Source organism: Centruroides sculpturatus, unplaced genomic scaffold (genome assembly GCF_000671375.1).
Source record: "Centruroides sculpturatus isolate CEXI.00-Female unplaced genomic scaffold, Cexi_2.0 scaffold441, whole genome shotgun sequence".
Lineage (NCBI taxonomy): Eukaryota > Metazoa > Arthropoda > Arachnida > Scorpiones > Buthidae > Centruroides > Centruroides sculpturatus.
The window spans coordinates 43,486-71,468 of NW_019384822.1; the positions used below are offsets into that span (position 1 = coordinate 43,486).

At 31.0% G+C, this 27,983-nt stretch overlaps 1 protein-coding gene across 1 annotated transcript; it reads right to left on the minus strand.

The window, feature by feature from the left end:
• Positions 1-1,069: 1,069 nt before the first annotated feature.
• On the minus strand, positions 1,070-27,459 carry LOC111629943 (peripheral plasma membrane protein CASK-like). Its single transcript, XM_023373903.1, has 4 exons — positions 26,931-27,459; positions 25,327-25,404; positions 14,966-15,052; positions 1,070-1,291 (listed from the first exon to the last, which is right to left on the minus strand). Exons 1-4 carry the CDS (start codon positions 26,997-26,999, stop codon positions 1,085-1,087), a joined length of 441 nt encoding a protein of 146 aa, XP_023229671.1. The 5' UTR covers positions 27,000-27,459; the 3' UTR covers positions 1,070-1,084.
• Between the last annotated feature and the right edge of the window lie 524 nt (positions 27,460-27,983).

Below are 27,983 nucleotides of genomic sequence, written 5' to 3' on the forward strand. Positions count from 1 at the left end.
TATAATTTTTTCTGTAAACATAGATCTTCTTCTCCAACTATTCTTCCATTTATATAGGAAAAAAATTGTTTCTGAATCGCACTTTGGATCTATCCTATTAAGATCTAACAACAGAAAATCATATGCTTTCTCTGTGAGTTTTGTAAATATGTTTTTAAATTCACCATCAATTTCTTGAATTATTTGTCGAATTTCTTTGTTTTGAATATTAAAGAACATAAAATATTTACAGTTATTTTTGATGTTAATTGGAGTCAAATAATAGGATTGAAATACGTAAATAATTGGAGCATTTTCTTTCCTTCCTCTGATAAAGAATTTTACAATTTTAAATTGATCTTTTTCTGCAATACAATCGTCGAAAACAATCAGAATTTTTATTGATAGATTTAAACTATCGATGTTAATCATATCCTCTATGCCCGAACAAACTAACGATTCCTTTATAAATTTTTTGAATAACTCTAATAACTTTTTATTTTAACACTCAATATATCTTCTTCTTCCAACTCATCAAACTGTATAGTTTTCTCGAAGTTTTTCATATTTTCGTTCATTAATATCTTTGGCACAAACATATGAAGCATCAAACTTCAGTTGATCATAACTTAAATTTAATAACAAATTTGTTTTTCAACATCCTGAAGGACTGACGACTAAGAGTAGTAGTGGTTTGGGCCATACTGATCACAAAATTAATTTCTTCAGTAAATTGCAAATAAAAATTTGTTGAATGGAATTATTTCAGATCACAAAATTAATTTTTTGAGTAAATTGCTATCGAATAAATTAAAATTACATAACAATTTTTAAAATTGCAAATAAAAATTTGTCGAATGGAATTATTTCAGATCACAAAATTAATTTTTCTATGACAANAGCAAACACGCAAACTGAGACCAATGAACAGAAGTGAATAAAAAATGGCGCGGCAAACTAATGTAACGTCGTATGGTGAATTTTTGTTCGTATCGTGGAGCAAAAATATGTTCGAATTTCATGTCGTATCCTGAAAATTTCGTATCCTGGGGCATTCATATCCTGAGGTACCACTGTATTAAGAATCTATTAAACCTAATTTCTGTTAATTTATTTTACTTACCATTGGTTCGTCAGTATTTTTCTGAAATTGTACAAGCCGAACTCTAGTTACATTTTCCATTTCAGTTTCACCAATGCTTTCACCTTCTTGATTACCATTCAGAAAGGGTAAAATGGGTGGTGGTGTTACTCGAATGGCATCTTCACCATAAACTTCATGTGCTACAACATCATGTGCTTGAAGTAAAGCCTAATTTTAAAAATAATAAATATATTTATATTTGAAATAAAATTTCAATATTTTGGTTATTCTTTTGAGAAAATAAAAAAATTAGTGTAAATATTAATAGCAGTTTTCTTTCTTTAACTAATGTAAAATTAAATCTATTGTTAAAATAAAATTTTTTGGTTGTTTCTTTTATTGTTATTGATAAAAAATGCACCCAATATCAACAGAAAAAAATATTAGCAATCAATTCAAAAAAAAAAACATCCAAAATTAAATGCATATTAAAAAAATATTTTTTCTGAAAAAAATCTGCTGTATTATTTTCTTGATATCTTTCATAATTTTTTTTATTCAAATAATAAGATCTGATCTTCAATTTCATTTAATGTCTAAATAAAATATTATCACCACCATCTCAACTGACTAATCATATATCAAAAGGTTATGATATATTGAACCTGACTGGTCATTTGAGAAAAATGCTACTGTTTTACATGTACATTACAAAAATTAAAGAACTGGCCTAATAATGTCCATCAAATAAATTATGAAAATGATTACAAAATAATTGGATGTGCTGTTATGTTTCTATATTATAAAAACAAACTGGATATAATTTTAGTTCAAGAGTATTTATTTTTCTCTCACTCTTCTAATGATTTTTCCATTAATTTTTTTATATCTTTGTATATTCAAAAGAATTCCAAATTGAACTATACTTTGTAAAGATAATATTATACAATTAACATATAATTATACAGATTACATATCACATGTTAAAATCCAGAATTCTATCACACTGTTCTGCAAAATAAATTATTTCTGTTCGCATCAAATATTTTCACTAATTTTCTTTTTATAGGTTCAATAGTGCTGAATCCAAATCTAGTAACAGAATTAATCTAACACCCAGTACTTTTGAGAAAAATGAGGTTTTTGAAAGAAAACATTTTCTTTTCAACGTCATATTTGTTGGCTACACAAATTGCTAATTGGCTAATTAGATACAAATAAATTTATGTTAATTATCCCCTTTTTCTTAACTTATACATTTAAAAACTGAAACACTTAATAACATGTATTCTTTTTATTATATTCTTCTATTCTTCTTCTGAAAACTCTTGCTGTAGAATCCAGCAGTAATCTGCTAACATATTCTCATTTCACCTTCTGCTGTATTACTTTTCCATTTGAGAAAGAGTATGATGGAACTTCTCTCATGTTCATCAGAAACAGCTCCTGAGTTGGCAGGAAAATATCTAAATGGGAATGCAAGAAATGCATCTTGAATGTCATATTGCAACCCAGTATTTGGTAGAATGTTACCAACTTCTCTATGATACCCTTATAGTTGTTAGCTTGTACATTCAACAAAAAATTCTTACTCACATTTTCTGGCAGATAGGACATGTGTCCCACACTGTCCTTTCTGCTAAGTTAAGTTTTTCCTTAAAACTAAGATCCTTCAAAAGCTATCTTACTTGGGGACCAATAAAAATTCCCTCCTTTACTTTTGCATCACTCAGATGACAAACTTTTGCTTCAGGTAAGCAAAGCCTTCTTCTTCTCTGTCCATATCTATCACAAGGTTTATCATCAAGCTGAAGCTTGATACGAAGAGGAGGAAAGAGGATTTGAGTTTTCTCAATCAGAGCAGAAAAAGCAATATTTTTCTGACCTTGTATCAATATGTTTGCTATGCAATCAAGCCACTTTTTTAACCAAGTAGTGACTGGTTCTTGCTCAACTGTCCTATTTGCATTAAAAAAAAAAAACAGAATTTAGTGTACTGTACCTTCCTTGAAGACCTGTTAGCATATTATATAGTTCTCCTGTTTCATATTTTATTCAAACAACAGTAACAGAAAGTTTGTCTAAAAGAGGCATTTTTCTGCAAAAAAGTGATATCTAGAAAAAACTGTGGTTAGATGTTGGACTTCAGAATCATATTCAACACACTAAATTATATGAAAAAAAAATATCACATTTTCTTTCAAAGGAAGACTTTGATGCAGAACAGCGTTATTGTTAGTCTTACATAGCAGTTTTATCTAACTACAGTAAAATTTCTCTAATTCAAATGTCTAACTCGATTATTTCTTTAACTCAAAGAAAGCAAAGTACTTGGTAGGTCACAATGGATAGCAAAGGGATTTAATGTCTCCAACTTGAATTTCTTAACTTGAATTTTCTCCAAGTCAAAGTTTTTCATGGTCCTGATACTGATTTATGTTATTTTCAACTTACCTGACTCAAATTTTAATATTTATTCTATTCAAAGTGATTCTAAGTATCAGATTCCTATGAAATTTTCAGACAGTTATATCTACTGCCCAACACCTATTTATAGACAATGTTCCAGTCCAAAGCAAGAGGTCCTCTTGCCTTATCATGACAAGACGTACCTGCAAAACTGTTCATTCCATTAGTTACATTGAACATTTTGCTGAAAGGCATTACATGATAACAAAATCAAAGATTCTTTATATAATGCAAGAGAAGTAAAAATACAAATATTCAGAATTGGCAATTTTACTCTATTGTTCCCTAACTTGAATCGTCTGTAACTCGAAGTTTTTTCCTGCCTCTTTGAGCTTCAAGTTAGAGAAATTTTACTATATATATATTTATCACAAATTTTTTGTCCAATTATTTATATATGTATATACAATTAGACAAAAATTTGTGCTAAGTAAGTATTCTTGCAAGAGAGAGAGAGAGAGAGAGAGTGTGTGTACATATACACATGCACACACAAACAATATATATTAATATATTTTATTTAATAAACTTATGATTAATGAAATAAATCAATTGCAAAAAATTCAGCTTCTTAATTATTTCCTCTTACATATTCCTGTGCTTTAGGCTGTGTACACATTAGGCATTTTGCATTGCGTTAAACGCGCATTAGCAGCATACACACCGCGCATTTAGCTCGGCATTCGACGACGATTCGCACTGCTCAGTTTGGAAATGGACAAGAAAGTAATTGCTTGTGTGTGCCTCCTCCATCATCACTATAAAAGACAATAGTAGAGGCAAAGATAATTTTGGGTGCACCCAATATTACAAGGTAGACTGACGCATGGAATGTTTGTGACGTTGTATTCAAAACTAAGACAATATGAACCCAAGTTTTTTAATTCTTTTAGAATATCTATAAAAGCATTTGACGATGGCTGGTCTCTTTTAGATTTCATCAATAAATAGATCAGTATCAAAATGATCGTTCTCCATTTCAGCCAATGTGTGTCTACTCTACCCAAAAGCGCGCGATTGAATGTACAACAATATGGCAGCACATGTATCTCAAAGCGCGTGGCTGATGCCTGCAAAACGTGCGTTCTAACCAAAATCTATCAACGTGCATTTGAGTGTGTATACCTATGCGGAACTCTTGGTTCTTTAAAACGTGTGTTACCAAAGCGCACGTTTGAAAACGCCTAATGTATACACAGCCTTATAGTCCATGAGCAATAAACCAATTTAATGCCAAAGTCTCATTTTAATTCCCATGGACAATAAACCAAAACTAAATACTAGTAGTAAAGTAAATTAAATTCATTTTTAAAGTTTAGTAGTTTTATATATATATATATGTTTTTAGTTCCTAATAACTGTTTTTGAGTGAGTGAGTTAATACTACACTATACTCCTTCATATGCTTAAGTAACACATGCACACACTTCAATTGTTATATGAGTACAACTGTTTTTGATCAGTTGTAGCTATGAAAGGTAGCATAAATTAAGTCTGCTAATAAATATGACATCACACTCCACACATTCCAAAGTAATACTTCTGCAGAGGGCATTCAGCAGAAAAGTACTCAACTGGTCTGGAATCATTTAATCTATTGAACACATCAATTTTGCACAGGACCCTGTATTGATCACAAAACTTTTAGTCACTTATGTAAAAAAGTTAGCCCATACTGACAATTCTGGCCAGTAGATTCAGATTGCAAATAGAAAGATAAACACCATAATTTACTGCAAACCTACATACATTCCCCTTCTTTATACCTGTGTTAACTCAGCTGACCCTTGGTCTTTTAAGTTACCTGCTTTCTGTGCGCTAGTCACAAGAGTGTACTCACATTGTACTGAGATGTCTAATACCAACAATTAACTAAAGCATGTTAAACATATTGCTTCCACACATGGGTATAACTGTTCGTTAATCAACACACTAGCTTCCACATATCAAGCTAAGTTATCTACCACCACTACGAATGTTAACGAAGCAGAAGGTAATCGTGTAGTTCTATGCTATGAACCATCCCTACAGTACATTTACAATAAGATTGCTATCTATTGCTAAGATTACTACTATGCCAAGGATTCAAATCTATGCTTAACTAATAGGAGGAAACCCAATATTTTCCACGTTTTGTCTATTGCAAAAGAAAACACAAAGGATGCCAGAGCATTGGGTGTGTACCATATCCCATTACAGGATGTACGGTTTAACAGGTGACTGACATACATCAGATCCACTTATAGGTCCCTACAGGTCAGATTACACAACCATAAATACGATATAGCAATGGAGAATTTTAACACTGCTCTGGCCTGTTATGCCACTAAACCGAGGGTTTTCCCATGTTGGGACGAGGCTACCCTTTTACATAGGGTCTTTGACTGACATAATATATGATCATTAGTAGCATTATAAATATAGATATCAATAGCTGACAAGAATAAAAATTGCATCAACTCAGATTATATTTCAGTACCACAAGCCTGGAAATATTATTTAGATTGCCAGAAAATTTAATATTAATAATTTCATTTGTAACATTATACCTTGTAAAAAAATTGCTTATTTTATTTATGATGTACAGTAATACCTCGACTTACACGAACCCGGAGTTACGCAATTTTCAAATCTCGTCGATTCATCTTTTGTTTGAGCACCACGCAACTCTTGATTACTCACTCCCCCCACACCATTGTTCAGCTTACATGTTCGGACGTGTTGAGCGGAATCGACACATAGCTACAATTTATTTTGTGTTATTTATTTCTGTGTTTGTTATATCTACGGAGACTTGAGAGACTCTATGTGGTGATTTCTTGTAACCGTGAACGAACCAAAAGGCGAGATAAGATTAATGAGAACATTTATTAGCTTACATACATCCGATTTGGATTTTACACAAATTGCGAAATTATACCCCAACTTACGCAAATTTGACTTACGCGGTTATCGCTCGGTCCCACCTATCGCATAAGTTCGGGGTATTACTGTATATGGTGTGTCGCTGCTCAATCAAATATCTTTTCTAATGTTTAGAAATTGGAACACAGCAATGTTCGAATAATAGAACTGTTTTTTGTATTAATTCCTGATGAGGGCCAAAAAATTGTAGCTGAAAATATTTGACCAGTAAATTTGTTACTTGTTGTTTGCTGAAAGTTGCATTTAGATACTATTTCTTTAAACAGTAAGCCTACCACATATTTTTATTGCATTTCATGTGTCTCCCATAATATAACCTGATTACGGCAGAAACATTTCAAACTCACTCAAATGATCTCATTTGGAAAAAATTATCCTCTAATTCAATATTTCCCAAACCTTTTTCTTGCAGATCCTTTGGGACATGGAACACAGTTTGGGAACAACTGATCTAGGCTACTCAATTTCAGGTTAATTTGTAGTCATGTAAGGAACCAAGTCCAAGCATTATTTTTATTTACTTTTATTTTGCTTATTATTCTATTTTTGTTTGGGGCTTATGTTTTGTTAGGACGAAAGTTTCCTCACCATTTACCTTAGGAACTTAAAAATAGAAGAGAAACCAACTCACCAATGAGAGAAAAGCGCTGTAGAAAAAACTCACGCACACTTGCGTTCCGAGCGGAAAAAAGTAAGTCCGCACCGAGAAAAGGGGGAGAAGACCCCACAAACACAACTTAAATTCGCTAAACCTTAAAAGAATAAAACATCCCGAAAATTGTAAAAAGAATAATGTAAAAGTTTAGCGAGAATTGTCGGAAAAATAGGCTGCCAGACAAATAGAAAAAAATTTATTGTTAGCGAATAAGTATGTAAATGAGGGGAGTGATCTCATTCAGAATTGTGACGTCACCTCACAGTATAAAACCGAACGTCAAGTGAAGATGCCTGAGGTGAACTCCAGATAGCAACGAGCTTGGTGAGCTTCGTAGCAGTGAACGAAAGAGGTGTCCGATAGGATCAAATAGTTCCAAGGCAATTTTGAAGTTATTCGATTTGTGGATCGACGAATAGAGAAAGTCTTGAGAGTTGAGAAAATAGGTTCCTAGTATATTGAGGTGACGATTAGGATCTTTAATTCATAAGAATTATTGTATATAAGTTAAGTCTTTGAAATTTGTCGAATTCCAAAGGGGAATAGATTTAAGTTAGAAACTAGATTGATTTGANTTTAAAACGTGTGTTACCAAAGCGCACGTTTGAAAACGCCTAATGTATACACAGCCTTATAGTCCATGAGCAATAAACCAATTTAATGCCAAAGTCTCATTTTAATTCCCATGGACAATAAACCAAAAACTAAATACTAGTAGTAAAGTAAATTAAATTCATTTTTAAAGTTTAGTAGTTTTATATATATATATATGTTTTTAGTTCCTAATAACTGTTTTTGAGTGAGTGAGTTAATACTACACTATACTCCTTCATATGCTTAAGTAACACATGCACACACTTCAATTGTTATATGAGTACAACTGTTTTTGATCAGTTGTAGCTATGAAAGGTAGCATAAATTAAGTCTGCTAATAAATATGACATCACACTCCACACATTCCAAAGTAATACTTCTGCAGAGGGCATTCAGCAGAAAAGTACTCAACTGGTCTGGAATCATTTAATCTATTGAACACATCAATTTTGCACAGGACCCTGTATTGATCACAAAACTTTTAGTCACTTATGTAAAAAAGTTAGCCCATACTGACAATTCTGGCCAGTAGATTCAGATTGCAAATAGAAAGATAAACACCATAATTTACTGCAAACCTACATACATTCCCCTTCTTTATACCTGTGTTAACTCAGCTGACCCTTGGTCTTTTAAGTTACCTGCTTTCTGTGCGCTAGTCACAAGAGTGTACTCACATTGTACTGAGATGTCTAATACCAACAATTAACTAAAGCATGTTAAACATATTGCTTCCACACATGGGTATAACTGTTCGTTAATCAACACACTAGCTTCCACATATCAAGCTAAGTTATCTACCACCACTACGAATGTTAACGAAGCAGAAGGTAATCGTGTAGTTCTATGCTATGAACCATCCCTACAGTACATTTACAATAAGATTGCTATCTATTGCTAAGATTACTACTATGCCAAGGATTCAAATCTATGCTTAACTAATAGGAGGAAACCCAATATTTTCCACGTTTTGTCTATTGCAAAAGAAAACACAAAGGATGCCAGAGCATTGGGTGTGTACCATATCCCATTACAGGATGTACGGTTTAACAGGTGACTGACATACATCAGATCCACTTATAGGTCCCTACAGGTCAGATTACACAACCATAAATACGATATAGCAATGGAGAATTTTAACACTGCTCTGGCCTGTTATGCCACTAAACCGAGGGTTTTCCCATGTTGGGACGAGGCTACCCTTTTACATAGGGTCTTTGACTGACATAATATATGATCATTAGTAGCATTATAAATATAGATATCAATAGCTGACAAGAATAAAAATTGCATCAACTCAGATTATATTTCAGTACCACAAGCCTGGAAATATTATTTAGATTGCCAGAAAATTTAATATTAATAATTTCATTTGTAACATTATACCTTGTAAAAAAATTGCTTATTTTATTTATGATGTACAGTAATACCTCGACTTACACGAACCCGGAGTTACGCAATTTTCAAATCTCGTCGATTCATCTTTTGTTTGAGCACCACGCAACTCTTGATTACTCACTCCCCCCACACCATTGTTCAGCTTACATGTTCGGATGTGTCGCGCGGAATCGACACATAGCTACAATTTATTTTGTGTTATTTATTTCTGTGATTGTTATATCTACGGAGACTTGAGAGACTCTATGTGGTGATTTCTTGTAACCGTGAACGAACCAAAAGGCGAGATAAGATTAATGAGAACATTTATTAGCTTACATACATCCGATTTGGATTTTACACAAATTGCGAAATTATACCCCAACTTACGCAAATTTGACTTACGCGGTTATCGCTCGGTCCCACCTATCGCATAAGTTCGGGGTATTACTGTATATGGTGTGTCGCTGCTCAATCAAATATCTTTTCTAATGTTTAGAAATTGGAACACAGCAATGTTCGAATAATAGAACTGTTTTTTGTATTAATTCCTGATGAGGGCCAAAAAATTGTAGCTGAAAATATTTGACCAGTAAATTTGTTACTTGTTGTTTGCTGAAAGTTGCATTTAGATACTATTTCTTTAAACAGTAAGCCTACCACATATTTTTATTGCATTTCATGTGTCTCCCATAATATAACCTGATTACGGCAGAAACATTTCAAACTCACTCAAATGATCTCATTTGGAAAAAATTATCCTCTAATTCAATATTTCCCAAACCTTTTTCTTACAGATCCTTTGGGACATGGAACACAGTTTGGGAACAACTGATCTAGGCTACTCAATTTCAGGTTAATTTGTAGTCATGTAAGGAACCAAGTCCAAGCATTATTTTTATTTACTTTTATTTTGCTTATTATTCTATTTTTGTTTGGGGCTTATGTTTTGTTAGGACGAAAGTTTCCTCACCATTTACCTTAGGAACTTAAAAATAGAAGAGAAACCAACTCACCAATGAGAGAAAAGCGCTGTAGAAAAAACTCACGCACACTTGCGTTCCGAGCGGAAAAAAGTAAGTCCGCACCGAGAAAAGGGGGAGAAGACCCCACAAACACAACTTAAATTCGCTAAACCTTAAAAGAATAAAACATCCCGAAAATTGTAAAAAGAATAATGTAAAAGTTTAGCGAGAATTGTCGGAAAAATAGGCTGCCAGACAAATAGAAAAAAATTTATTGTTAGCGAATAAGTATGTAAATGAGGGGAGTGATCTCATTCAGAATTGTGACGTCACCTCACAGTATAAAAACAGAACGTCAAGTGAAGATGCCTGAGGTGAACTCCTGATAGCAACGAGCTTTGGTGAGCTTCGTAGCAGTGAACGAGAGAGGTGTCCGATAGGATCAAATAGTTCCAAGGCGATTTTGAAGTTATTCGATTTGTGGATCGACGAATAGAGAAAGTCTTGAGAGTTGAGGAAATAGGTTCCTAGTATATTGAGGTGACGATTAGGATCTTTAATTCATAAGAATTATTGTATATAAGTTAAGTCTTTGAATTTTGTCGAATTCCAAAGGGGAATAGATTTAAGTTAGAAACTAGATTGATTTGAGTTTTGTCGGGTTGATTCTTGTTGAGTTTCATTGAATAAATTTGTTATTTGATTTTACTAAATATTGTATATAGTTATTATTAGAATTATTAATTAAATAGTTGATTTTGTTATTGACAAACTTGGTCGTTATTTAATTTCGGTGCATGCTAAAAGTCCAGGCCTGGCACACTAACGCGAATCCGCGTAAAGTACCCGTTAGGGAACGGCTATTTCCGGCACACAGTCGTGTCGTTAATCGTTGGAAAGTCGGAAAAATAATATAGTACTTTACAGTCACCCCATTACTTGGAAGCACTTAACCAGAAATAAATGCTGAACCCAGTTTAACACTCATGAATGATATACCAAACTTATTTCTATTAGATAAACTGACAAAAACAGTGATGTTTTCATTTATTGCCCAATGGTTATAAATAAATTGCAGGAATGTGATAAAATCAATTATTTAAAACATTTAAATAACATTCATTTCTTAATTATTTTTACTTCTATGTCCTTAATATAGAAACAAAAACTAAAAATATTGACTACTTGAACCATGTTTATAAATAGGACTTATTATACTGGTGTATTTTCTGATTAGCAAAGAGAGGAAGTCTTAGACAAAACAAAATACCATTATTTTTATTTTCACCTGATATTTTTAAAATATTTTGTTTTGACTTTTGACTAAGATCCCCTCTCTTTGCTAATCAGAAACTAAACCAGCATAATAAGTCCTATTTATAACAAAGTCCAAGTAGACAATATAAAAACAAAAAGAAAAATTAATTTCTCATTAGATTTTTTTGGAATATATATCAGATACAAATATGTAAATAGTAAAATACAAATTCTTTAATTTTTCAAATTTTGATGAGAATAAGGTCAATAAGTAATTGCATTTTTATTGGTGATATAATATATTTCATACACATAGTTAATATTTATTTATTTATGTTAAGTTTATTTTTTTTGTTTCACGTGTAATTGGTCATTTCCATAAATTTTATATAATTCTTTACACGACACTTTTTAAATATAAAATATTTGATATATTTACTTGTTTCACTAAAACTTTTGTTAATAAGATAACAATTGTAAGAAAGTAATTAGTATAAGTATAATTATATGTAAATTAAAAATCATTATTCATTCATTTTCAAACTGTCATTGATTATTATTATATAATTATGTGAAACTAGAAGATGAGCCTGATGTTGCTCAGGCAAAAAGTAACAATAGCAAAGATTAAGATTATTAGATTATAAACAATTTTACCTGTTTTCACTGGGTGCAAGAATTAAGACCGCCTCTTCTGAGACTAATTAGAGAATTTTTAGATGGGTCTAATAATGTTCGATTTCCCGCAAAAAACCACATCTAAAATAGTACAGTAGAAGCTGCATTCTTAGGGTAATCCTTAAGCCTCTCCCCCACAGAGAGAGAGAAATTTCCAAAAATCCTTCTTAGTGTGCATTCTCATGAAGTACCCTAACTGTGTACCAAATTTCAACTTTCAACTCCTAACTGTTTGGGTTCTGCACTTATTATTATTATCATCAGCCCATCTCGATTATATTATAAGATTGAATAATTACAAAATTGAATAAAACTGATAAAGAAACAGCTTATTTATAAAAAAAAATATATCAAAAATATATTTCATCATAGCCTTATGTTAATTTAATTTTATCAATATTTAGCAGCTTATGAATATAAAGCTGATTCATTCAGTTGTCACTAACATAATTTTAAGAAATAGTCAAAGATATGTAATAAAAAACTGAAGAGTGGCAAGAGGTTCAAAATGCATTTCTTTGTATAATGAAGTTAAAATAATCAATTATGATATGTTCCTTGTATGCACTACTATGCATATGTAGCTAGAACTATTTCTAAGATTATCAGCACAAAACCTTTCTCACTAATTTCTAGCCGTATTAACAGGAGTACAAACGTTTTCGGCCTTCTTAACAGGCCTTCCAAAAGCAGAAACGTTGTTCTTATGAAGAAACATACATACACTAAGTTGCTTGAGGAATACATCAGTTTTACAGAATGCCGAACAATAGATGAAGGATATTTAGACAAGCACCAGAATAGGGTTTCCAGATTCACCAACTCAGCATTAGCTAAACACCTGCAACTAAAGAACATGACCATGCAATCACCCGAGATACCGCGGCTATTCGGCTATACTAAAACCCATAAACCAGGCAGGCAAATCTGGCCGATTGTTCACAAATCAAGATCTCCAACCCTACCTATTGAGAAGGGTCTACATGAGCTCCTTAAAGGCCATTTGAAAGATTATAGTTACACCGTTTCGAACATGCGGGAACTCGTCACTAAATTGCAGAATATCGCTCTGAAGGATCAGGACAGCCCTAGACTTTGAAGCTATGTATCCTTCCATTAAATTGGAACCATGCTTCTGTGCCCTTAGAGATTTCCTTTTCCAAGCCTCTCCACCCAGATACCACAAGCAGGTGTTGGAGCTTGCCCATCTTATGTGCTACACCTCATTCTTCACTTTCAACCAACGAATCTATCTTCAAGAAAGGGGAGTACCTATGGGTAGCCCCCTCTCGGGAGACCTCTGCAAATTAATTGTAAGAAAACTAGATAACCAAGTGTTACAGTCCTTCAACGCGGAAATCGTTCTCTATACGCGCTATATTGATGACATTCTTATCATTTGGAAGTCCAAGCCGGATCTGAACACCGTTCCTCAGATTGTGAACAACAACCCTTTTGGACTTAAGCTTAAGTTAGACCAGCAGGATGACATGATGACCCATTTCCTGGACCTCAATATCTTCTTGAATCATGGCTGCATAACTACAAGTGTGTTCCATAAGCCTAATCTTCAATCTTTCTTTATCCCTGCAACCTTGAATGACCCCTTTACTTACAAAATGTCCGCTTTCAGGGCTCTTATCCACAGAGCTTTTACCCATTGCTCTAGCATTAATGACATGCTACTAGAAATCCAACGCATCAAGCGCCTCGCCACAGCCCACGGTTTCAGCAGTAAGTCTATTGATAAGCTTGTGCAAAAAATTCATAGATGCTTAACAACCGAATATGTCAATTCCAAATCTCTAAAGCAACAAGGTAAGCGCATTACTGTCGATTTTGACCCTAGAATGAACCAGGCCTTTAAATTCATAACAAAAAAAGGTCAATGCTACTCTCGCATACAGACGCAACCCTACGATTTATAAACTTCTAGCTAATACCAAGGACAAATGCAGCAAAGCCAGGATACCAGGAGTCTACACCGTCCCATTAGAGGACAGCAGATCTAACCTGTGCAAGAAGCTAGCATACATTGGCTCAACCAATAGATCACTTAAATGGAGGATAACTGAGCACAAGTACAATGCATACAACAAAAAATTCACTTCCACCCTTGCCCATTTTGCAAGCGAACTTGGTATAATGACCAAATGGAAGGAGGCAAGGATTACTATTCCTATGCACGACCGCACCAAGCTAAGAACAGTCGAGACAATTGAAATATTTAAGCAATCCCTCAAAGACGGTTGTATCAACAGCAGAGATGCGGACTCGCTCTCCTCTGCTTGGAAATCATTCTTCGACAACTCCTTGAAATAAATAGACCATCCCACCCTCACCGTGTGCAACCGTTAGCGCTCTTTTTTACTTGTCGCGTTTATTTCTCATTCTGCCTTCCAATAGTAACCCCCTTCCCATCCACGGGCATTCGCATGCCTCTTCTTACTGTATCGTTGAATATTTACAACCTCAACTATGACATCACTCCCCACTAACCCCCTGTAGTGATTGTGCATCTCCTGTACGTAGCGCGCTTATTTTAAAAAAAATTTTTCCCAACTTTAGCAAGTATCCTATCTGCACACCTCCCTTCTTTACCAAAAGTATGTTATTTTTTCCCCCAACTTTAGCAAGTATCCTATCTGCACACCTCCCTTCTTTACCAAAAGTATGTATTCTTCGCCCTCGATATCGTCTATACCTATCATCGACGATGGCGTCACTGGTAAGACGATACCTGGGTAAACATTGGCAGCGTTTAAACTTCTTCTAACCGACGCTCCACAGTGTACCCGAGGAAGGCCTATTAAGAAGGCCGAAAACATTTGTACTCCTGTTAATACGGCTAGAAATTAGTGAGAAAGGTTTTGTGCTGATAATCTTAGTTCCTTGTATGATCTGTTCTTTTCAGCAAATTTTATGCTTATCACTAATGGTTTTATTTATCTTTTTAAGAATATAAAAAATATATGAACATACTCGAAAATGAGGTTCACACAATATAGTTTTTAATTCTTCAATCTCGGGAGCCAAATCTGGAGGACAATCTTGAAGACTCTCCATGATCTAAAAATTTACAAGAAAAGATTTTTATAAAAGCTATATTTAATATCTTAATAAATGTATGTAAAAATATTTATAAAACTATTATGCAATACAACAGTCCCTTGTGAATTTACACATTTATTGTTGATTTTCTGAATATTGAATTTACCAACTGCAGATCAATCTGTTAGTTCTTATAGAGATATTAACCCTTTACCATACAGTGCAGACAGAATTACCAGATGTAATAATTTATAGTCAAAGTGACACACTGTCAAATTTATATTAATCAATGGATTACAAAAATTAGCAAATGACAAACAAAGTTGGTAACACCACTTCACTATAGCAAACACCATTACATATATTAAAAAGATAAATTAACTGCAGAATTTAGTGTTAAATCATCCACTTTAATAAACAAATAACTAATATTTGAATATTTTTGACTGACATGTTCAAAAATGTCAACATCAGGAAGTTAGCTTTGGAACAATAATGACGTGTTAAAATGTATAAAGTTCTCATATGTTGAATAGAATTACTTCAAAACCAATTGGAATTTCTTTTTAAAAAGGCTCTAAGAATTAAAATAAAATAGATAAAAATACATAACAAAATTAACAGAGCAAATCATGTAAGATTAACTAGAAATCCAGAGGATGTAACATGGTCTTATTCATAGGCTGCATTATCATTAAGGTTTCCCAAACAAAACCTGTTTAGGATCACGTATGTTTTTATGTAGGGTGACATCATTCCAACATGGGGTATAGCCTTTTCCTAAAACATATTTACCAAGTTCAGTGTTGATGAGGCCTTTGTTGATAGACTTGTATTCATGTAGCCAGTCTTTACTTTCCCAGCTCTGTTACATACAGTCCTTCCAACAATAATAGAAACACAATGGATTGACTAGAAACTCTCTATTATTTTCATGTAACTTCACTGAAATTTTCTAGTACATTTTATAATAAGATATCAACAATTATTGCACAAGTTTGAAGAAAAATGATTAATAAACAAAAGAGCTAGATACTATTAGCAAAAATAGAATGTCCAACATTAATAAAACATCATGATTTATGATATCTTTAAGTTAAAATTAGTAGCTGATTTTGCTGCCATTTTTTGGAAACAAGCTGAAAAATACAATTAGACATTGAATTAATCAAAAATTACAGTCATTCTTGTGGAATATTTTTCCATGCTTCAATGAGAACAGCCTTTAGTTCAGTGATGGTCTTGTATTGCTTTCCACTGTTGTACATTTGGAAAACCAAGTCACCCAATGATTTTAAATTTGGTTTAAATCTGCACTGAGGAGTAGCCAGTCCAAAAGTCAGACATTCTTGCTCTGGAAAAAAAGATAACATTGATTTCGATACATGGAAGCTTGCATTGTCCTGCAGGAATTCAAAGATCTGTCCAGCAATTTTCTATCCATAAGTTTGCCTTCAGAAAAGATCCTGATGTTTGAGAGTTGTTTCAACTTTCAATAAATACTAGATCTGTCTTTCCATTCTACACAATCTCCACCCAAATTATGAGTGTAGAGAACTGTAGAGAAGAATCAAAATTGATGTATTTCACCAGGAAGGGAGTAAAGTAACTTGGATTGCTAAAAATTTGCAAAGACCTCATGCAACAATCCAAAGTATTCCAATAATAAGGAACAATGAACAGGAAAATGAAACAGTGGGTGTAAGAGTTCAACAACACCTAGAGAATGATGTGCAATTGTTCGATGTGCACTGCAAGGAAACACATTTGTTCAAAATTATGAGTGTACCACCACCAGCTACTCTCTTTCAGTACTGCTTTTGATTTAGTCTTTTGTCTGTCCAATAATACTTAAAACTATCAGCTCCATCAAAATTCAACTTTTTTTTATCCAAGAAAGTTACTTTTTGTCATCCTTCTCTTTCAAAGTTGTTTCTGACAAACTGTAATTGAAGTTGTTTGTGTTTTCCTTGAGCTGGTTGCCTGTCTTTATTTTGATGAAAGAAACATTCTCTGTTAATCTCAAAACATTGTGAACTGTTTTACTGATTTACTGACTTACTGCAGTTTAGTTTTAATTCATTTTTGATTTTTTGAACAAATGTGTTTCCTTGCAGTGCACATCAAACAATTGCACATCGTTCTCTAGGTGTTGTTGAACTCTTATACCCACTGTTTCATTTTCCTGTTCTTTGTTCCTTATTATTAAAATACTTTGGATTGTTGCATGAGGTCTTCGCAAATTTTTAGCAATCCAAGCTACTTTACTCCCTTCCTGGTGAAATACATCAATTTTGATTCTTCTCTACAGTTAGGTCCTTCTCTGCTCCATTTTTAACGGTAAGGTATTATGCAATTTACTAAACCATTCTTTTCACTTGTTGATCATATTTTTTGCAAATTTCACAGATTCAAATCATTACTTTCTTTGTACTTAATTCCAATCAATACATGTTCTATTAATGTTAGATATCCTATTTTTGATAATAATATCTAACTCTTTTCTTTATTAATCATTTTTCTCCAAACTTATGCAATAATTGTTGATATTTTGCTATCAAATGTACTAGAAAATTTCATCAAAGTTACACGAAAAATAATAGAGTTTGTAGGCTCTATTATTGTTGAAAGGACTGTATAACATTAGTTGAGTATAACAACAATTGGTCAAAATCTGACCCACCCAGATTTTTACATTTTTGTACTCGCAACTTTGAAACGTTGAAAAATGCAAAAAATTTGAGCTTTTTTCCATATGTATGTAAAATTGTATGTGAGGGGCATGATTTTGTTCACTCTCTTTGAAGCTTAATAACTCTTGTGCTTTTTGTCGAAAATTTCCAAAATTTTACAGAGAAGTTTGTGTATTAGGAGGATTTGTGTATTGATGCTATTAAATTTTGCTGGTTAAAGTCAAGTTGTTGTTTGTTTGTTTATATATATATATATATATACGCCTTGCCTGGGTTTGCAGTGGCTGGTTGAGTGCCTTAGGAGATGTTTACAGGACGTGGGTAGTGGATGCATCTCCAGCTGGCACTGTAATAATTGTTGATGGTTGTAATATAATGTTATATATACTGGAAAATGAGATTGGACCAGAGGTCCAGGTAGCATAATTGGCCTTGAGATGCATCCATTATAAAAAAAAACCCATTAAGATTATTCAAATATCATTTTAATTGTCTTAGTGTGAAAATGGATGCAAACAACGTGCATTTTCGACATCTGTTTCTTTTTATTTTATCATAAAGGAAAAAATGCTGTACAAACAGCAAAATAAATATGTGATGTTTATGGTGGGAGTGCTGTAACAGAATCAACTGCTGGAAAGTAGTTTGCTAAATTAAAACAGGTAATTTCAACCTTGAAGATGTTCCCTGCTCAGGAAGATCTTCCGTTATTGAAGAGGACCAGATAAAACATTATTGGATGAAAACCCTCATTACACAACTCGAGAGATTGCAGACATAGTGAAGTCATCAAGCAGTACTGCATTTCAACATCTAAAGAAGATACATGAATCATTACAATTGAATGCCTCACAACTTAATGGAAAAGAACTAACTAGACTGCATCTCCATTTGTAATTCTCTTAAAAAACTAAATGAAAATGACCCTTTTCTGAAGTGTTTAGTGACAGGTGATGAAAAGTGGATTGTTTATAACAACATCAGCCAAAAACAATCATTAGGTAAGAAAGATGAACTACCATTAAAACTCCAAAGGCCAGTCTTCATCCAAAGAAGATCATGTTCACCATCTGGTGGGATTGGAAAGGAATCCTGTACTATGAGCTGCTTCCACAGAATCAAACAATTGATTCTGATAAGTGCTACCAATTGGATAAACTGAACATGGCAATTAAAGAAACTGTCTAGAAGTGGCCAATAGAAAAGGCATTGTGTTTCATCAAGATAATGACAGACAGCACACATCTTTACGAACACACCAAAAATTATTGGAACTAGGTTGGAAAGTTTTACCCCATCCTCCATACTCATCCAACCTTGCCCCGTCAGACCACCATTTATTCTGTTTTCTGCAGAATTCCCTTAATGATAAAAACTTTGATACTTTGGAAGGTTGCAAAAACCATATGGATCAGTTTTTCACGGGAAAAACTGGAAAGTTCTACGAAGAGAGTATCATGAAGTTCCCCTGTAGATGGCAACACGTCATTAAAAACAATGGCGCATACGTAATAGAATAAAAGTATATTTTTAGTTTTAAAACAGTTTCTTTTATTTCTCTAAAAATTGCTATAAACTTTTGAAACAAACCAATATCATTTTTATTCAGGATGCAATATATGCCTGGTACACAAAATCTCTTTACTTTGATCTTACCGTTATTAAATATTAATTTGTACATGATGGAATTTCTGTTATAGATGATAGAACAGAATAGTTTAATAATTTAGATATATTTTAAATTAAATTATAGCTATCATAATAATTTAGAACTCAAACCTGAAGACTGCCTATTAACTAGGCCAGAAACTTTATATAAAATAAGAACAATTTTGCTGGATATTAAAACGTGTTATGTATATGATCTTAGTAAGTAGTGGTCATTGAATTCTGACAAAATCTAAATGTTATCTATTTTCAACTAAATAAGAAATTAGTAGTAATATTATGCTTATAGCTAAATAAAGATTTAGTTATGTGCAACAAATTATGTGAAACAAAGAAATATTATCTTTAAGCTTTCATTGCAATTTACCAACTTCTTCCAATATCTGCTTTCATAACGAAATGTCTATAAATTAAATCTAATTTCCAAAATATATTTTATTTTTTAAAGATTATACTAAATAAATTAGGTTATGTTATNCTATAAATTCTATCTGTTATTGCTATAAATCAACTTCAACTTTATTTTAGTATTTAAATTTCTAGAAAATTTCATTTGTATACAAAATTCAGTTAAGTTCTTATAAATCTATAATGTAAATAAATTTGACATATTATATTCAACATCTAAAGTTAGCAGATATTCAACTCCATCTGTATATTAAATTAACAGGAATTTCAAAAACTTCTGTAGAAAATTCTTGATGATGCTCATGCTGAGATCATCATAGGTTATGTTATATATAATATACACAATTTATCAATATTAAACAAATACTTTTTAAATGCTATATAATCATATAATGATCATAATGACTGTAGGCATTTAAGCATTTCAAATACTGACATAATTCAAAATTAAACAAATGTTTAATGATCAAAATGTAATATTGCATTTGTAACATTGATTTTTTTTTACCAAATACATATTAGGCACATTGCCTGGTATATCCACTTTAAGTGGTTTTATAAAAAAAATTTATGACAACGGCTACAAACAGTAAACATTGTAAAATTTAATGTATAGATGTCATCACTTATATAGATGTTATATAGTTGTTATATATAAAGAAATATAGATGTCTGGAAAATATACTATAGATATCAACAACATCTAATATCAGAACTTTTATACATTCAGCTACAAGCCTGCAATGTATGTGAAAATATTTTAATTTACATAAAAACAGCATTTACAAACATCAAAGTGGCAAAAATGTTTCCTTGGAAAGCAGAAAACATATAAAGTGATCTTTACTAGTATAATAAAATAACTTTATCAGGCAATGCAATAGAAAGAGTGTGTGTGTGTGTAGGGTTTCTCCTGGAATCTTAAGTTTTTTTTTTTTTTTTTTGAATATTTCAGGTAATTGGAAAAATATCTTATTTTTTTTTTTTTTTTTTTGAATATTTCAGGTAATTGGAAAAATATCTTAAAAATCATAGAATTTTACTCTAGTATGTCTTGTTTTCGATATAGAAAATGTTACTCTCTAAACCACTATAATATGTGAAATCATCCTTACTTTATATGTATAATTTTTTTGAATAAATATTGATAATTTTAACTCTCATGGTGTAATATTTAAGATTCAGCAATTTGGCAAAGTTCCTCACAGACACAACTCTTAAGATTTCATTTATCATCTACAGTATAAGGTATAATTCATCACACAAAAAACCTTTGTAACTCCAGTGATACATGTTTACAAAACAGCGAAAGTTTTCAACCAAAGCTAAGATTAAAAATGTTCTATTTTTAATCTTAGCTTTGCTTTTCTAAATTTTGAATCACATTCATTTCGGTTTCTTGTTCCATTTCACACGCATTCAAATTCCTCATAACCGTAGCCTGATGAAGACCTGGATAGGGTCAAAAACGTTTGCTGTTTTGTAAACACGTATCACTGGAGCTACAAAGATTTATTGTGTGATAAATTATATTTCCTCCAGTATTTGCTAAGAGGTTCATTTGTTAGTGTAAGGTATATTACAGCTTTACTTTCTATTTGTTTTAAATGTTAGGATCCAAACTGCTGTACATTCTTTCTTAGCAATTCAACATTAGTTTATAAATGTATATTTTATATGTGTTTTTAAAAATGTATATAAAATATATACAATCTTAATTTGATGCACTTGGCTTCAATTGTGTTTATATTGAGGTTTCAACATTATAGCATTTAAGGAAAAACAACATGCATGTGCATACAAATCTAATCCTTATTCATGAATAAACATTTTATTATTAAACCATAAAGTTTTTCCATAAAATATAAATAATTGTATCAACATGGTATTTTATGGAATCTGATTTCAATTATGTAGCATTGTAATCAGGTTCCAAAATAACTGCCCAAACTCTCATTAAAATTTTGTTTTAAAAAATTGACTAATGTATATTTTTATTACAAATCAAATTAACTTTCAAGGTATGACGCCAAAAATTATCTGTTATTTTGTTGAGAAACATTTCTCAAATTAAAATTTTTAAAATAACTTTATTTCTGATAAAAGAGTCTTCTGCTTTTTTGTTTAATCTAAAAACTCCAGTGATAGCTTTACAGTGAAAGATCATAAAATAAAAATAAAAATTTTTAAATTAATAATCTAAAAAATTTTACATCTCAAGTTAAAACTTAATATATCAAACTTAAATAAATTCAATATGTTCTTTGTAGTGAGATGTGTGTATAAACCTTAAATTTAAATAAATTTTAACAAATGTAATGGCCAGGACAGTTATAAATATTTAAAATAGATGATAGAAGAAACTAAAATATTGTCATTAAATCTTATCCTTGTTGAAACCTCAGGAACAACAGTCTTTATGGGTAGAGTCAACCTTATAATATATAATATTAATAAATGTAATATTATATTTAGTATCGTGTTATACAGGGGTTACCTGTATAACACGGCACTTCTATAGAACAGATTCACTCTAACATGGTTTGAGAATTGGGAACATTCCCCGTATAACACGATGCTTTTATAGCACAGATTCACTCTGACACGGGTCGGAAATTGGGTAAAACCCTCGTACAACATAAAATGTAATAAAAAGTGCGTTCTTTTATACTTCCGCGTAAGTCTGCGCGAGCATTCTAATTGTTTTCGTGGCTACTTTGAATGCTCTTTCAACAATAATCCATTTAATGGTTAAATTTTACAATTGGGACCCTTGTTTTGCCTCTAAAAGCTCATTTTAGAATTATAGATTTCCCCATCACGATACTATCGATAGTGCGGACGCTGCCATCTTTCTTTCACCGTTGTTCCTAAATGCCTACAAACAGCAGCGCACTCCCGTTGTAGAGCGACTGCTATTAAGGAACGCAGCCAAAAACTGTTACCAGTTGATGATGCTCATGCTGAGATCATCATATAGGATGAATAATCCTCTGGTAAAATATTTACTTAAATAATAAGTATTTCACCTATGAAAAAAAATGAATAATAAATCCTATTTAAATAAGTATTTAATAGCATGTTTTCTAATTTTTGGAACCTAACTTCCCTTTTCGCACTAGTTCTTTGTTTCGAATAACACGGATTTGCATAACATGGCAATTTTTTGGAACATGACTCACGTGTTATACGGGGGCTATCTGTATTTTTATTGGAATTGTGCCTTCACCTGGAAATTTTTTTAACATTTTTGCATATCAAGATGGACAAGTAGCCTCAAATAAAAGGTTGACTCCTCACATAAAGACTGTTGTGTTCCTGAGATGTTGACATGTACAAGATATGAAGACAATTTTTTTAGTTTTTTCTAGTTTATGAATAGGATTGATTAAATAAATTTATTAAAATTCTGAAAATATCTAAATATATTTGTGTATGTTTATATTCAATATAATCATATTTAATGTTATTCATGTTATAGAGAATTGAAAGACAAAAAATATTACTGAGAAGTGAATATTACAGTTGTCCCTCTGTAGTCCGACGTTTTTTAATCCGACATGCTCAGTAGTCCGACGCACCTCCCGTCAAGGTGCCCATCCCCGTTACGTGTCTGCTTGCACAGAAGCATGTCGCGATGTGAATCTCCCCATCCAATTCTTACTCGATGACACACATTTCGTGTGTTTTATGTGAGCAGTTCTGTTCGAACAGTTGGAGTAGAGAATATTGTAAGTTACTGCTAGCAAAACAAATGCGAAATATGTAATTATTTTCAGTAATCCGGACACTTTTGGTAATCTGACACACCTTTGGTCCCATACCTGTCGGATTATCAAGGGACAACTGTACTTGTAATATTGCTATAATCTATGTCCATAAAAGATATAAAAGATTCATATCTCAATACTTTTATTTGAATAATATTCTAATTGCAAGAAGGCATTAATATCAAGTTGTACACTACATAGTATTCATAATTCAATTAGCTTTCAATTGAGGATAATAAAAGTGCAATAATGATAGAAAGCTTCTTATCAAAACAAGAAAAAACTATATATATCTAGCTAATAATATGCAACAATAATGACATACAAAAACTAATGATACAGTAACAAACAAATTTTACTCATAAAAAAAATACTTTTGTCTTTTGAATGATTAAAGGCTTTCCCAATCTAAATAGAATATAGCTTTTTAAAAATATATACTGTATTTCCCCAATTCTAAAATCCACCATAAGGTTTGAAATCAAAAATTAAGATATTTTATTATGAAAACAAAAACTTAATTAATCAATTTTATTAACTTTTGTTAAATGTCAAGTTATAAAAAAAAACAATAAAAATACCATTAAATAAGTAATAGTTGACAGCTTTATTTCCATGCTCTTCTGTATATATAATAACTTTGTTTTAGATGCTGCATTGTAATGTCATCTTAAAAACATTTAAATGTTAAAACTTACTTTAAATTAAAAGTGCAATTACCAGCAAATTAAAATACATTTAAACTGACGTGACTGCTGACCAGTTTACCTAGAAACATTTACTTATTATATTACACATCATTCCACTCATGAAGATTTCTGATTATTGTTTTGGACTTTTTGGACTGACATTGTAAGATGTCACTGATTAATAACGTGTCTTAGAATTAAGGAGATACAGTTTTTAGATATGTATCCTATTTGAACTAGAAAGTCTTATTCTATAAATGGGAAAAAAAATTACTTTTATCAATAAATTTTAAGTTTATTACTGCATTTTCAAATTTTATGTGTAATTATTGAATTTAACTTTAACAGTCTTTTATATATATATATAAAAGCAAGTATCTACAAATAATAATAAAATGTTTAATCTCAATCTTCACGAATGTTTAGGTATTGTATTTCATTTCTAGTAGAGAGGTTGCGACCAAAGTTTTCAACTTGAAAACGTAAATGTTGGACATTCAGCACCGCCTTCCTGTAAGCCTAGAAGTTTGACAATGGTGTTTGGAACGTCGAGCATGATTCCACTGACTTTCCAAATGCCGTTGTAAAACTTCTAGACTTACAGGAAGGCACGCACAAGTACTTTCGACCTCCACCGAGGTCTGCTTCAGGTGGTGACTGGCCGTTTCGTGGATTGTTATTATTCAACACAGTGTTAAGTTGTTGGAAGTTGTTTATCTTACAGGAAGGCAATGCTGAATGTTCAATGTTCATGTTTCACAACTTCTTTAATATTCTTCTCAATTGGCAAGTTTGCCAAAGGTAACATTCATGAAATTAAATTTAGGTAATACAGTAATTATATTTTTTTTTGTTTTATAATTCTATAATAATAATAATATAGCAGTACTAACAATTAATTAAATAACATACAATTTATTATACAGTATAATATTTTGATTAAGAGAATTGTTTAGAATTAAGCAGTTATTAATTACGATATATTTAAGGATTTCAGAAATAAAAAGTAAACATATAAAAATAATGCATTCATTAGTAATTTAACAATGATATCAGATTCTTACTTCTTTTGCTCTAGTCAAAGCATCAGATGGAGGGCACTTTACAGGACTATAGGAACGAGTGTTTATCCTATCATAAAGCTGAATAAAGAAAAACAAATTATATTAATATTGTATTATCTAGTAATTATAAATAAAAAATATATACTTTTAATATTAATATGTTATCATAAATTAATTACAATAATTTTTTAATATAAATTTATATATATATATATAAAATTTAACTGAAATATTTAAATAAATAAACTTTATAACTGTGTATTAAATAATTCATATTGATTATAAAAGCAAACCTTTAGAAAAGTATTTAGTAAATCTTATTTAATTAAAAATAAACTATAAATTAAAATTTTTAATCAATTTAAAATCTCTTCAAATTGACATTTTAAAACAATTTAATTAAAGAAAATGATTTTAATTATTATTGTAAATATTTCATTACAATCTTAAATATCTATAATTCATTTCCTCAAATATATAAATAAATAAACAGAAGATATTTGTTTACATTTTATACACAATTCATAAATTAATATAAATTAAAAGATATAAAATAAATCGTTTTGATAACATTTTAGTAATTAACTTCATTTATTACAATATAAAACATGATTTTTTTTTACATTCTTGCTTCAAATGTCAGAAATAAATATGTGATACAAAGGACATTTTACATGAAATAATAAATTATAATTAATAAGAATGTTATTAACTATAAATTCTATCTGTTATTGCTATAAATCAACTTCAACTTTATTTTAGTATTTAAATTTCTAGAAAATTTCATTTGTATACAAAATTCAGTTAAGTTCTTATAAATCTATAATGTAAATAAATTTGACATATTATATTCAACATCTAAAGTTAGCAGATATTCAACTCCATCTGTATATTAAATTAACAGGAATTTCAAAAACTTCTGTAGAAAATTCTATAGAATGAAGAATATAGAAATTTAAATTACTAAAATTGTTTCTAATAATAACAAATAGAATTTATAGTTAAATACTGTATGCTGTTGTTATTATGAACAAATTTAATAATTTGAATTCTAGAAATTCATTTTTAGATAATTAAATAATTATTAAATTAATGAGAATTTTATTATTGTTTATGTAAACTATTCTTTTTTCTTCACAAAAACATTGCTTCCCTTCATAATAAATGAAATTTAATAATAATTTATTCAATAATCACGAATTAATTTTATTTGGTATATTTTTAAAAAACACGAAAATATTTATAATTAATACTTTTAAGAATAATATTTAAGAAATTTTAAATTTTAAAACAATTTATTTTTTAAATTTTAAAATAATTTAATTGGATTATTTAACGCATCGTAACTAATCCGATAATTTCAAATTTATGCGTAAAACCGGGCGATTTACTTGTGTCTAACTAAATTCGTTTTTCAAAAACGACATTCTGATAGAAATAAATTCGTACATTTAAAAATATATCCTTTGTTTGTGAAGGCACATTAAACATTCATACTGCATTAATTGTTTACATAAGAAGAATCTGATTCTGACGTCATACCTCATAATCCAATAGCATTTAGTTCTGACACGAAGCTTAATGAAATAAAAAACACAACCAACCTTAGCTTTTCTAATTGTCTGTTTATCAAAAACGTTCCACTGCTTCATCATGCTGTATAAGAAATACATAGCGGCGAAACATGTCCCGATAACAGTTTCGATCACGTATCGTCTATACACAAGACTCTCTCCACACAAGACAGAAAGAGGCGGAGAATAGCCAGCCAATAGACGTCGTCTTTCATACAAACACTAAAACTCTAAAATCTCTTATATAGTCATTCTGGCCTGAGGCCAATTCTATAAAGCACGAATATATGCATGAAATAATCGTTTTGTTTATTTTTCTGTATTGGTAAACGACTACGTTTCTACTTGAAAGAAATGCTCGTGCGGTGATTAAATACGAATAAAAACTTTTTCGCCGACCAAAAAAGTTACTCATGCGAATCTTGGATTATACTAGAACTCGTCTTTAGTAACACTAATCCGCAATAAGATACCACGACAACAATCTATATTAAACGATGAAGAATTGATTTAACCTGAAATCAACAAATCATCATAAAAGATAGAGTAGGCGTAGTTTAAAAATACTGTATAAACACAGTTGACAAATACTAAATTTTAATTTTTAAATATACCTGTAATAAATTTGAAGTACTGATTCCTTAAAAAGAGGAAAGAAAGAAAAAAGCAAACAGTACAATCCTACTGAGATGAATGTATCGTCTAATTTGGCCCGTTAACGTCAAACCAATGAGAAAGAATGCTGAAAATGCACTCAAGTTGCTTTGCGTCGATATTTATCATTTAAAACAGTTTATAGGCACTAAGTTAATGTTGTTGTTTCTATTCTAGTGAGAAGGAAAGGAAAAATACAAACATGTATTGATTAAAAGTAACTTTCAAAAGTTAACTATATTTTTTAATTAATTTTTAATTAAATCAATTCTTCATTGTCATGAAATCTGTCATAAAACTCCGATGATAAACATACAGAAAATAATTTTTGATTTGAAACTAAGAAAAATATTTTTAAAAACACGTAAAATATAATAATTAGTAGAAGATAAATAATAATGAGAGAAAAAAATGAAAAACAGGACTAGA